Here is a 14039-nt window from a genome sequence, read left to right as displayed (position 1 = left end):
TGTAGTGATCGAGACATCGAGTACCAGGGTCGGGCCGGCAAAATCCAGGGTGTTGTGGAATTGTCACGGCAGATGTCCTAGTGTAAGGACTTAGTCGTAATGCCAACGCATCTATGTAGTATCTGGAGAGGGGTTGAGCGGAATCGAGAGATGCAACACAAGACAAGGGTTTAGACAGCTTCGGGCCCCAAGAAACATCACCCGGTAATAACCCTACATGCTGTTTGTGGCTAGGTCTCATTATGATCATGAGGGAGTCGCCGGTAAGCCGGTCTCTTTGTGTCTAGCCCTAAAGATTGTTTCTTGCCTCTTGTCCCTCTTTGGGGAGCCCTGCCCCTCCTTATATAAGTTGAAGGGGCGGCTTACATGTAGAGTCCTAGTAGGACTAGGACTAGTCTATCTTTCCTTACAAGTTGAATACAAGTCCGGGTCTTGCTTCCTTGTAAAGGAAATATTCGTCATCCCTTTCCTCTTAAGCCGGCCCACCATAACATGAGCCGGCCTTCTAGGCCTCGGTCCTAGTCTTCTATCTGACCCGTCGTCGGGGTCATCCGTGAGTCATCAGGCTCGTGAGTCATCTGACCAGTAAGCCGCCAGACCCGTGAGTCCCCAGTCCTTCGGCGGGTCATCGGTGAAGCGCCAAGTCCGGCCGGGTCATACTTCCGGCCGGGTTATACCGCGGGGTATATCTCCGACATTAGCCCCCAGTTTATTTTGGATTTTATCCATGTTAAACTGATCTGCAACATAAACACAAGAACAAATTTGATAGGTTGTACTCCGAGTTAAATATTCCTGTAAGTCGGCACCTGATCATCCTTAAGTCCTTGACATTTCTTCTTTGATATGTATCCATGATCTCATAGCAAATCTCCTTAGCAGATATGTCCCAATTTTACCAATGCAAAAGATCCAGATACTTCCTTTGAGAAATCCGGGTCAACAGGCCAGCTTCAAAGTCAATTTGCTGACATTGGTCTCTTGTTGAGAAATATTATAAGAAATAATCCATTTGAGTCGGTTTCCAAAGCTCCGGCTTAGTAAACATATTGGACTCAACATTCAACTAGTGATCCGCCAGTTTAAAGATGTAGAGGCTGGCTAGTTATAACTGCCAAAATTGCCGGCTTGTAAATATTGATAACACCGGGCCATAACTGTTGCCGACGCCGGGTCATAATTATTGGTGACACCGGATCATGATTGTTGTAAACACCGGGTCAATCTGACCTGCTCAAAACTGAAATTTGAAGATTTTTTTCCCTTATATGTATATCACCTGTAGCCCCCAAGTGCCGGGTTGTTATGCTTGCAGCAACCTGGGACTTGTAATTATCTTATGCTCATAAAACTTCAACTAGTGTAGCCCCCAAGGGCCGGGTCATTATGCAATAATGAGCAGGGACTTTGTAAATATTATCATGTAAACTAGAGCAGCAACGTGTAGCCCCCAAGGGCCGGCTTAGTAAGATATTACTGAGCTGGGACTTTGTATATGATTCATTGATAATAACATCATATGATGTAATCTCCACCATGGGGCTTGAACCCACATCCACAAGGTTAAGAGCTTTGTGCTTTACCAACTGAGCAATGGATCCTTCAATATAATGGATTAAGACTTGTGTACCTTGAACTGTTGACAGGAGCAATTGGTAGCCCCCAAGGGCCGGCTCATTATGATGTGATGAGTCGGGTCTTCAATGAAGTGAGCAAAAATGATTTTGCATTAGCCCCCAAGTGTCATGGTGCATGCTTGCAGCGACATGAGACTTGCATATTTGATGTAACCTCAATTTGAATAATGTAGCCCCCAAGTGCCGGGTCGTAAGCCTGCATCAACTCGGGACTATTCCTTCCATTATAGAATAAATCATATCCATTAATAAAATAATAGTCATTGCGCCAAAGCGACTTTGAATACCTCATCTATAGATAAGTAAATCCTGGAGTTTAAATACCCGGTAGCTCTTGGCCGATGGCGATTTAATACGCCTCCATTGTAAGTCGGGATTTTTATAACCCGACGGCTTATAGCCTTTGAGAAAAATCCAGAACGGATAATCATTTTGAAGCATCAACTTTGGTAATAAGCTTGAACTTAATCATTTATATGTCATATTTCTGCAAAATCCTACAAAGAGTTTAAACAACATATGCCATGGCGACTTAGCGTCAAAGCCAGGGTGGGTCATAATATCTCACATATAACCACTGTGATATTGAATTTGTACTGCCGGTTCACATGACCTGTGCAGTAAGGGTGATAACCCAATCCTTAGAAGCCAATGCTTCCACCTAGATGATGATTATCATAAACTGACGACTTATAGTCAAAAGTCAAGCCGGGTTAAGCATAAACACTTATATACATTTGAGATATAATCCAAAAAAGGTCTCAAGTCAAACCCAAAATTGTTCGCAAAAAAGACTTCAAAAATTTAAGGCTTCTGATTCGTATACGATCATAAAACCGTTCCAAAGGGGTTGAGCTAAGACTCAAATACGATCATATAGCCCCCAGTGGCTTTGGCATTGCCGATCAAGAGGGTACCGACAGCTATGTTCTCTTTGGTTCGAATACGACCTATGTTTGAACAGGAAGCCCCCAAATGACCTTGAGAGTTGTTTAACGACGCTGATTCGAATACGATCCACGTCGGACCCAAAAGAGGTTAAGCTATGATTCGGATACGATCAAGAAGCCCCCTAATGAGTTTGGCAGTGTGCCGATCAAAAGGGTTTCGACAGCTATGTTCTCTTTGGTTCGAATACGACCTATGTTTGAACAGGAAGCCCCCAAGTGACCATATATTAGCATTGCAGCGATCAAGAGGGTACCGACAGCTATGCTCGATGAGCAGGAAGCCTCCAAGTGACCATAATAAGATAAGCCGTAAGGCAGGATACCTATGTTTGAACCGGAACTTTAAATCGGATTTGAAAGCTTCAAAAATTTGTGAGGGATAAATTTACCTTGAGCCGGATTTTGAACCGGATTTGAGAGCTTCAAAAATTTGTGAGGGACAAATTTACCCTGGGCCGGCTTTTAAACCGGATTTGAGAGCTTCAGTGCTTTGTGGGAGAAAGATGTCTCTTGAACCGGAGTTTAAATCGGATATTCTTCATTTTCAGCTAGAAATTTTTCTGACAACCTTTAAACTGGCAACATTTACTGAGCCATATCACCTATAGCCCCTGAGTATTAAGACTACTCGAGGAGTTGGCTTGAGACTCTCCATGCTTGACCATGATATAAACCGACAAAGAATTTACACAGCGGAACGTTGTCCCCTTGACAGTAGACAACTTGCCCTGCATTTAAAGAACTTGCAAACCAAGGTAATTGCTCTTTTAAAGAAAGCAATATGTAATATCAAAATATACCGGATGGATTTCACCTGATAAGCCGGAAAGTAACTGCCGTGGAGTTGATGATCACTATGGTGACGCTGAAGTTAATCACGGGCGAGTCAGCCGCAGGAGTAGACAGATGAGTCGACCGCGACATTGTAAGTTAGTGCGGACGGGCGAGTCGACCGCGGTGTTGCAAGCCGGCGCGGACGAGGAGTCGGCCGCAGCATTGGAAACGGCACGGCCGCGGGCGCGGACGACGAGTCAGTTACATGTGTCGATGTAGCGGGGGCGACGACTTGCGCACATATTCGTCCAACAGCACGAGAAAGTATCTAGTAGAAACTCTTCTTCAGTGAAAGCATGGAAACTATAACTTGTGCCGTTGGATCGAAAGTGTACGTCGTCGATTAAATGGCTGTTCATTCCATGCAATTTGCAGAAAACCGCCCGCCAGACTGCTGTCATTTTTATCAGTAAACCCTTGAACATATGTCCCTCCTGTACCTAGTCCTTAATCTGTACCTCTTCGCATTTACGAGAAAAAACTAGGTTAGAGAGTTTGGGGGATCTGAGTCGAAGGCTGCAGCGTCGGCGGCCGCTCGGGAGACTGGAACGTCGGCGGCGGCGGAGGCGGCGGGCTTGGGGGACTGGAGCGGCGTCGACGGGCTTGAGGGACTGGAGCAGCGTCGACGGGGAATGGCCGGGCCGCAAGATTTCCCCCTTCCACCGTGAGAGATTCCTGTGCTTGTTCTTAGCCGTTTCCAAATCTTTGAGGGATTCAACCGATTTGCCGGACGCCCCAACTCTGCCTTGTTTCCTTCGTGTCTTGGAGTTGGTTTCTTCCAGACCATAAGGCCACTAGGTACGTGTCACTTTTTTCAGATTTGTTCATTTCCTATTCAATCTTCTCTCTGTATGGATGTGTTGAGAGATGTATCTAGTTGGATCTGTACGACTGATGGTAGAGACGTGTAGTTATCAATATAGGTAAAGCTTAATAGGAGATAAAGCAAATTATGCATGTTACACCACAGATTAATCATGGAAATGGACTATTGTTGACCACCTGGAATTAATATTCAGAAAGCATACACAATTGTCTCAGTTAATTCATGAAGGGGGCATCGAAATTACAGGAACGTCTTAATCTAGTTACTTTAACTGAATTCAAAATTACATGGAAATGTATTATACCTAAGGCTGTATCACAACTAAGTTTTCCAGTGTGCATGTACATAGTACATATGTATGTATTCCAGTAAATTAGCTTCCTGTGCCTTAATTATCAAAATGTAGTAATATTTATTATCGAAATTCAGCCTCTATTGCAGCTAGCCCTATCATTACATAAATTTTTGCATTCTCTCATGTTTGTTTACACCATACAGGTCTTGTAGCGATAATGGAATCTGAGGCTGAGGCGAATACTGTTATACCATTGCAGAGCCATGACGTGCAATCTGATGCAGAATCAACTACTCGAGTTAATCCACCTCTCGATATAGGGTTTTTCACACCAACAAAATCCACAAGCATCCCCACATGTGTACGTACATTTGAATTATTATTATTTTCAGTTCTTGAAAGTTCCTTTGGATCACACAGCACTGACAAGAGATTCTCATGCACAAGGCAGGATTCATTCTACACACCAGATTGTGATGAATCCATAACTCCAACTATTGGGATGTATTTTTCTGATGTGAACACGGCAAAGGAGTTCTATGAGGTATATGCACACCATGTTGGGTTTTCAGTCCGTGTGGGCCAACACAAGTCATCCAATGGTGTCATGACGCACAAGCGATTCATGTACGCGAAAGAAGGTTTCCGTGAGGAGAAGATGGGTAATATAATTTCTGAACCTGGCACCAAAAGAAGACGTGAAAGAAAAATTACTAGGTGTGGGTGCGGGGCAAAAATTGCAATCAAGCATACAGCGGATGGTCGGTATATTGTCACCGTCTTTGAGCAAGTGCATAACCATGTACTTGTTTCCCCTAGTAAGCAGCAGTTCATTAGGTCTAACAGGAAAGTCAGTTGTAAGGCGCAGAGTACATTGTTCAATTGCCATAGTGCTTGCATTGGGACTTCAGCGGCATACCGGTTACTTTGTGTAGGTTTGGGGGGTTTCCAACATGCCGGATGCACAAAAAAAGATCTCCAAAATTTCCATAGAACCCTCAGGTGCCACATAAAGTCTTCTGATGCTCAAATGTTCATCGACCAACTAGGCAGAAAGAATCTTGCAAATCCTGGGTTTTATTTTGACTATGTTATTGATGACAAGGGAAGGTTGGTCCATGTGTTTTGGGCGGATGCCACTAGTAGGAATAATTACAAACATTTTGGCAACCTTGTCTCTTTTGACTCAACATACAGCACAAATGAATACAACATGATATTTGCCCCCTTCACTGGAGTGAATCATCACAAAGGAAGTATCTTGTTTGGTGCTGCATTCCTACATGACGAGAAGGTAGCTTCTTTCGTTTGGTTGTTTCAGACTTTTTTAAAAGCAATGGAAGGGGTTGAGCCTACTCTTATGATAACAGATGAATGTGCTAGCATGATTTCTGCATTACATACTGTATTCCCAACAACCACACATAGGCTATGCATGTGGCACATTATGAAGAAAGTTGGAGAAAAGGTGTCCCCTGATTTGAAGTCCAACGAATATTTCCATGACCATTTAAACTTAGTCGTGTGGGCTTCTGAGACTCCTAGTGAATTTGAGGAGCGATGGTCCCATGTCATCGAAGAGTTTGGATTGGAAGAAAATGAGTGGTTCACTAAAAGGTTTGAGCTTCGAGAATCTTGGATACCAGCTTATTTCAATGATATAGCTCTCTCTGGGCTGCTCAGAACCACATCACGATCTGAAAGCGCCAATGCTTTCTTCTCTCGCATTATTGGATACAAGCATGCTTTCGTTGAGTTTTGGCTTCGTTTTGAAACTGCCTTGGAGGAACAACGCCACAAGGAGCTAGAAGATGATAATGTTAGCTTGCACACATCACCTCCATTAAAGACATCTTGGGGATTAGAAAAGCATGGGAGCATTGTATTCACCCATGAGGTATTTACAGAATTTCAGAAGGAGCTACTTGCTGACAGAGAGCATAACACAAGATGATCAGGTCAAAACAGCAACCATTGTTGATGCTTCTACCAAAACGAGGACTGTAAGTTGGAATATATCAAACATGGTCGCTTCTTGCAGTTGCTTGTTATTTGAAAGGCGTGGTATTCCGTGCCGTCATCTAATTCACATTCTAAGAACTGCCAGGCTAACAGAACTACCAAATCATTATGTACTCAAAAGGTTCACAAAAAATTGCAAGGTGGATGCTGTCTTTGATGAGGATGGCATTTTGTTGGGGGAAATTACTAGCAGCTCAATGGAGATTGAGCTACAAAAAATGGTTTCTGATACATGCAAGAAGATGGAAGAATTATTAGTTCAAGCTAAGCAGTCGCAGGCTGGTGTGAAATTCTTCAAAGATGGAATCTATGCACTTGGGGAAGAACTGAACAAGATTGTACCAGCCAAAGAACAAAGTCTAGTTCAACAGTTTGAGCAATTTCTTGGTTGTACCATTCCTGATGAAGTTGGTATCCACCCGCCAAATGATATTCGCTCAAGGGGTAAGATAAAGAGAATAAAGGGGCATAATGAGAAGGGAAATAAACAACAAAAGAAGGAGAATATACCATGCATGTGCAGTACATGTAAACAAGTTGTTACCCATGATAGCCGCACTTGTCCTATGAAATCACGTCCATAAAAAGGTATACTGCTAGTGCACACGAATAAGTAATATAGTTGCATGTTTTTATCCTTTCTAACACACTCAATTTATTTGGTATAGGTTCTGTGTGTTCCGTACTGGAGGCACAACTCATTGGAATGGTTTGGTTCATTTGGTGAAGCACTTGCAGTTACCATGATGATTGTGTAATGTAATCACAATCACCACTATATGAATTCAAACATTGTGTAATATAATCGCAGTTATGTCAACTATTTGTATGAATGGGTGTATCTGTAGTGAAATTGATATCTCATTAATATCTAGGTGCTTGAATTCCCGTCCATGTGTTTACTGACAAAAAAAAATTACAGTAAGAATTCCTGTCCAGGTTACTTGAGATCTCCAACGATTCATTTCTTATCTTTTCAAGATATGTATTGATGTCAGTGTCCATGAGTTTGAAATCTCCCCACTTAAAAAATTCGGATATATGCACAGAAACTGAATATATTTTACATGCCAGAAAACACAACGTCTATTGTGAGAAAAGTGATATTTCCAAAGGAGTGACATAGCTCAAGCGCAAATAAGGGGTATAGAGTTAATGTAATAGATGAATGGTGCACTGTTTACAAGAGGAAGCAGGACCAGAGTAAAAGCTCGCTGCTGTTTCAGCATTTTGGGCTGGTGAGATTCGGTGGGAGAGAGCACAACCAGGGTGTTTCTTACAAATATGCCAAAGCTGAGCAGGGGGACATGAATTGATTCATCTGTACCGGTCATTTCTAATCCGACGCTGGTTTCCATGCTTCCACTGAAGAAGAGTTTTCATGGGATACTTTCTCCAACAGCACAACATGGACAAGCGCTAGTGCAAAAGTAATATTGGCGCACACCCCTTTGCGACACCTTTGTAACGAATACTGGTCCTGCAAAAAAGAATACCACACACTAGAGTAATTGTTCTCAAACAATTTAATATGTGCCGATAAAATGGACTGGATGAATATCACCTGTTGTATTTGGACGGGAGATGTTCGTGTAGACTGGTCAAATGACTCCATAGTCAAAATACAGGCTAGCGTAAGAAAAGCTAGGGTTTGTGCCTCTCGCCGGCTCCGCCGCAGGTCCACCTCGTCTCCGGTGGTCCTAGGGCCATGGGGGCGTGGTGGATCCTGGCAAGGGCCGGCGGGAGGGCTCCGTTGTTAGTCGTTCCTTCAAAATTTGTTAGGGTTTGTGTCCTACTCAGGAAGACGAGACGGTGGCGGCTCCCTGAAGATGGAATAAAGGTCTCCCCACTTAGTCCCCGTTCCGGTGGTGCGTCTAGCATCGTTGGTGGGCGTGTGGAGGTGTGTCTCCGGCGGATCTATCCTCGGTGGATTTGCTCGGATCTGGTTGTGGTTCGTCTATGTTCGTGTGTCTTCAGTTTGGATCCTTTCGATCTACGTTATTCTTCATCAGTGGCGGTTGCTGTTCTGGTGCGCTGGTCCTATGGGGCCTTAGCACGACGACTTTCCGACTGTCTACTACAACAAGTTGTGCCCGACTCCGGCGAGGGAGGGGTGATGACGGCGGCGCGCCTTCGGCTCGTTTCAGTGATTGTAGTCGTCGCTAGGTGGTCTACGGATCTGGATGTAATTTTTATTATTTCTAGTGTTCGTTGTACTGCCGTGATGGAAGATGAATAGATTGAAAGTTTTCTCGAAAAAAAAATACAGGCTAGCGTACTAGTACTCTCTCTGGGTTTTTTCTTCTTGGCGTTTTATGCTCAGCCCGCGTACCAAAGAGGTGGGGAACAAAAATCAGATTGTCTTGCCCCTAATTGCTCTTTGCATGCACACGGGTGCTCTGTCCTGTCCATCTCTCAGGATATGCATGCGTTTCTCTTTCTTCAGCATCCGTGATAGTCTTTCAATTGTTGTTTTGCTAAATTCTTCTCTTCAAGAACTCAACAGGCAGCTGAAGTAGCGCCCTGGCGGGTCATGGCAGAGAAGAGACGGCAGCCCAAGGTCGGCAACGGCGGAAAACGGCCCGGCCGGAACGGCTCAGCGGCTGCAACGGGGCGGCACGACGCAGGTACCGGCCATGGCAGAGGCGGCGGCGACCCGGTTGCTTCAACGTAGCAAAAACAGTACTGCAGGCTTGCTTCGGAGCCGCGGGCCACAACAGCGTAGGTGGGAGCGTAGGTGGGAGCACAAAGCGCAGCCGGCAGCCCGTTGGCGACGGGCTTGGCGATTTAACACGGAAAGGCTCGTAGGCAAGAGCTTGACCCGGTGGCGGCTCGGCGGCGGGAGGCCAAGGTGGCGCGCGCAGAAAAAGCATCCGACCACGGTCGTTTAGAGGCGTGAGCCGGCGCGAAGTGCACGGGCGGGAGCTGCGGCTGTAGAGGTAGCAGCGACTTGAGTTCTTCTTGGGGCGGTTCGCGTGTGGCCGGCGGCGGTGATTTGAAGACGGAGCCCAGCGACTTAGCGTGAGGCGGTTCAGCGCGAGACGGGCCACTTAAGCTCTGGCGGAGGCGACTCAAACGCAGAGGAGGGCAGCTCGACGGCGGAGGTTGAAGCCGGAGCACAGCCGTGGCGGTATCTCGACCGGGGCGGGCCGGCGGCGTGGTCAAAGACCGAATCCGTGGCCAGTGCTCGTTTCCGGGTCGCGGCTGGCTATCCATGTCCGAGTCCATCTTCAGATCGTGGAGCTGTTGTGCTGTTTAACTGAACTTTCCTTCTCAACAAACAACAGGTCTCTTGGGACTTTCCCTTGTCGTGGAGCACTAGTTGAATCCGGGTTGAAACTTTTTACTCTTCCCTTTCCTTTTTTTTCTTTGTCAATCCAATCCTCAATAATCACGGATAACCAACATGACCGTAGCTTTATGTGAGGTGTAGCAAAAGTACTACTTGGTTCAACACAGTATCAGACAAAATAGCAGATCGCTTTTTCTTGTAACTTGCCTCAATGCCTGATCATGTAGGAACTTGAGGAGGCAATTAATCTTGCCTTGGTTTCTAATGACAGTTGAACAGAAATTGACCCGGATTCGACGGATCATTTGGTCGTAGCGGCGCGCACCACACAACCCTAATCTTTGAACTCAAACTTCCACCTGTCTAATCGCGAGCTCTTCGATCCCTGAAGAGATCCCTCCAAGAACTCAACGCCACCGTGCGCAGGCCCCACGGTAGGCGCCAACTATCATGGAATTGTCACGGCAGATGTCCTAGTGTAAGGACTTAGTTGTAAGGCCAACGCATCTATGTAGTAGCTTTGAGAGGGGTTGAGCGGAATCGAGAGACGCAACACAAGACAAGGGTTTAGACAGCTTCGGGCCCCGGGAAACATCATCCGGTAATAACCCTACATGCTGTTTGTGCCTAGGTCTCATTATGATCATGAGGGAGTCGTCAGTAAGCCGGTCTCTTTCTGTCTAGCCCTAAAGATTGTTTCTTGCCTCTTGTTCCTCTTTGGGGAGCCCTGCCTCTCCTTATATAAGTTGAAGGGGCGGCTTACATGTACAGTCCTAGTAGGACTAGGACTAGTCTATCTTTCCTTACAAGTTGAATACAAGTCCGGGTCTTCCTTCCTTGTAAAGGAAATATTCGTCATCCCTTTCCTCTTAAGCCGGCCCACCATAACATGAGCCGGCCTTCTGGGCCTCGGGCCTAGTCTTCTATCTGACCCGCCGTCGGGGTCATCCGTGAGTCATCAGGCTCGTGAGTCGTCTGACCAGTAAGCCGCCAGACCCGTGAGTCCCCAGTCCTTCGGCAGGTCATTGGTAAAGCGTCAAGTCCGGCCGGGTCATACTTCCGGACGGGTTATACCACGGGGTATATCCCCGACACGGGGCCCTGTGCGAAACTAAAAAATGGGGCCCTATCTTTAAAAAATGAACTAACGAACAATTATAGTATATATATATTTGGCAGAAAAAAAATTATAATGTATATAATATAATGTCTTACATAACAATTGGACATATAAAAAGTCATGCATGTCCAATTTCTAGTTGCTATTTATTTGAGCATCCTCATTCTTTTGGTTCCTGTGATCTTTAACCGAGGAGGTAAAAAGTAAGAACCAATCTCTAACGAAGTATCGATCCTTGCCAATAGTTAATTACAAAATTAGGAATTAGTAGTAGGAACCGAAGTTAATTGAAAAAAAGGACTCGCTAAGCAGTAAGCACCTGGCAAGAGGCTAGAGTCCGTCACCGATCAATTCAAATTTAAGAAAGGACAGAGGCGACGAGGAAGGCAACGGCGGCAGCGGTCGGTCGCCCAGAGACGTTCCTTTCCTTCCTGTAGCCATGAGCCCACGGTCGTCGCCCCACGCCCACGATTGAGAGTTTTCAGTTCTCGCGATCCTGAATTCCCGATCCTTTAGGCTGTAGTGATCGAGACATCGAGTACAAGCAGTCGAGGAGGAGTCGGGGACAATGAGGAGATCAGGAGAAGTTCTTGTTTCAAGGCTCAAGCTTCCAGCGCTGGTCGATGCCGCCATTTCAGCCCTGGAGTAAACAGATCGGGCCGGAGAAGAGAACGATCCCGGAACGCCTAATCCCGTTTCAGCGCTGGTCAGGTCGCGGTTGCTCGATGGATGCCCTCGTGGCCTCGTCGCTTCGACTCCAGCCCAGAGCGGCAGAGCCCACTCCAGCGCCCAGCAGCCCATTTTTTTGCTGGTGCATATTTTTTTAATAGTAGGCCTATGTAAAATTTTGGGGCCTCCGAGAATTTTGGGCCCTGTGCGGGCCGCACGTTTTGCACCACTGTGGGCCCAGCCCTGCTGCAGGCGCCGACCAGACTTTCCAGGCGGCAGGACATCTCCTCCCCATCGCACATCCCTTGGCGGCTGGTGCTGAACGGCCTGGCCACGCAGAGGCATCGTGCTCATGTGGCGTGCGGCATCGCCGCAGCAAGCGTACGTTGGCGGCGGCGTTTGCTCGTGTTGTTGGGTTGTGGCCGCTTCTGCGCATGCTCGTTGTGCGGTGGAGTGTGTAGGCCTTCCGATAATACTACATTCACGGGCAAGTTTCAACGGGCTTTCACGGGGTGGAGGACGTGCTGTAATCTAATTACCACCCTGATTCTAAGTGGTAGGCCCGTCCTAATTAACTAAATCACAACCATTAATCTTCAATTAGCCTGTAAAACCAACTTGAAGTCCCCGTGCGTGTAGCATTACTCGTAGGCCTCCTGGTAGTGCCGTGTGGCACCTGGCGGCTTCCTATCTGGTGTCCTGGTCACGGCAGGCGGCACAGGGTGGTCGCGATGATCCGGCGTGGTCGCCGCACAGGATGTGGGCTGAGCCGGTGATCTCTTCCGGGTTCTGGAGTAGAATTGAATGATATGGCGCGGCCCAGCTTACAGGTGCTGCTTGGGGTCTCTTGGGATGCGATGGGGCAGCTCTGCTATGGGAGCTCCTAACGGGCGCCTTCTGCGCCGGTTACCATACCTGGCGCCTACAGGGATGGTTAGTGGGCTGCTGTTTCGAAGCCCAGTTTTCGCTACCTACAGCGTTCGGCTAACCCCTACGGCATGTCGTTACTAGTGATAGAATGCAGCTCCGACACTTTAAAAACTACCATCCATACATGATTTTCTTTTAAAAATAATTGAAACTTCACAGATTTCGGAAAAAAGTTTGTGAACATGCAAAAAACGTTGGCCCTATTCAACGAAAGTCCATTGAATTTGAAAAACGTTTTTACTAAATGTTGAATGCGTATTCAAAAATTGTTCGACACATATATTCATATTGTTTCGAAAATGTTCATCGTACATTATTTAAAATGTTCAATGGATATAAAAAATGTTCAAGATACATAATTGGTTTTGGTTATTCAATGGATATAAAAAATGGTCATCGTGTATTATTTAAAATGTTCAATGGATATAAATAATGTTCATCGTGTATTCTATTTTGGTTTTGGTTATTCAATGAGTATACAATTGTTCAGTATGTTTCTTAATTTTGTTCAGTATATATTACACAATGTTCAATGTGTATTCGCAAATTGTTCAACGTATTTTCACAAATTGTTCAGTACGTGTCCGAAAATTCTGTGTATGGTGAACAATATTCAAATACACGTAGAACATTTTTTTTAAATTTGATGAACTCATTTTGAATGCACGCTGAACAAAATTTCTATACATGATGAACATTTTTTATACACACTGAATATTTTTCAAAGTTCATCAAATTTGACAATAGTTCATCAATTTTGAAAAATGTTCATCAATTTTGAAAGAAAGTTCATCGATATGAAATAAAGTTACCAAATTGGAAAATAAATCTCGCGCTTAGCAAAAAAGAAACATAGTTCATCGATTTTGATTAAAGTTCATTGAATTTGAAAAGTTCACAAATTTGATAAAGAGTTTGCATGTTTAAGGAAAGAAAGAAAAGGAAATGAGAAAAGAAAAAGGAACAAGGAACAAGAAGAAAAACGTCCAGAAAATGACCAGCGAACAACATAGGTAAAGATTAAATGAAAGGAAAGAAGTTTAGTAGCACAAGTGTGTCGTTGTCCTGGTGGTTAGGGCGCTGCACTCTCAATCCAGCGGCCCTGTGTTCGATCCCTGCCTCTCGCACGGTGCGATTTTTTGCTTTGATGATATTATTGGGCCGGCCCAGGGCAGCGAGAAGGTGCGGCGGGGGGTGTGCGCCCGTTTGCGCCGATGCCTGGAACGGGCGCAACGGGCGCCGTTTAGGAAATGCCCTCTGCTATTGGGTGTTTGGCAGCGGTGTAGTTCGCGAGGCCGCCGTGCGGGCGTGGCCCAGTGTGGTCAGGTTGTGGACTTGTGGTGGGCATCATGGACCTGGGCTGTGGTGGTGGACGGCGTCCCAGAGATGCCGACGTCGGTCCGAGGTGGGGCTCCCTCCAATCCTATCTCGGTCTGCGCTGAGGCCATTGGGCTTGCCACTCCC

General features: G+C 45.8%; 1 protein-coding gene across 3 annotated transcripts; it reads left to right on the top strand.

Annotated features, from left to right (window-relative positions):
* The first annotated feature begins 3893 nt into the window (after nucleotides 1-3893).
* On the top strand, nucleotides 3894-7456 carry LOC123104915 (protein FAR1-RELATED SEQUENCE 5). Of its 3 annotated transcripts, none has more exons than XM_044526864.1 (5): nucleotides 3894-4219; nucleotides 4746-4903; nucleotides 4994-5197; nucleotides 5774-7152; nucleotides 7233-7456. In XM_044526864.1, the coding sequence occupies exons 2-4, from the start codon at nucleotides 4760-4762 to the stop codon at nucleotides 6494-6496; spliced, it is 1071 nt and encodes a 356-aa protein (XP_044382799.1). In that variant the 5' UTR covers nucleotides 3894-4219; nucleotides 4746-4759; the 3' UTR covers nucleotides 6497-7152; nucleotides 7233-7456. The 3 variants fall into 3 exon arrangements, with proteins under 3 accessions (XP_044382799.1, XP_044382807.1, XP_044382791.1); XM_044526872.1 differs by having other exon boundaries at nucleotides 4994-5836; nucleotides 5913-7152; XM_044526856.1 differs by having other exon boundaries at nucleotides 4994-7152.
* Nucleotides 7457-14039: the final 6583 nt, after the last annotated feature.

This window comes from Triticum aestivum, chromosome 1B (assembly GCF_018294505.1).
Source record: "Triticum aestivum cultivar Chinese Spring chromosome 1B, IWGSC CS RefSeq v2.1, whole genome shotgun sequence".
NCBI classification, from domain to species: domain Eukaryota; kingdom Viridiplantae; phylum Streptophyta; class Magnoliopsida; order Poales; family Poaceae; genus Triticum; species Triticum aestivum.
The sequence above is the reverse complement of the archived record's forward strand: the minus strand, read 5'-3'. Positions and strand labels throughout refer to the sequence as shown.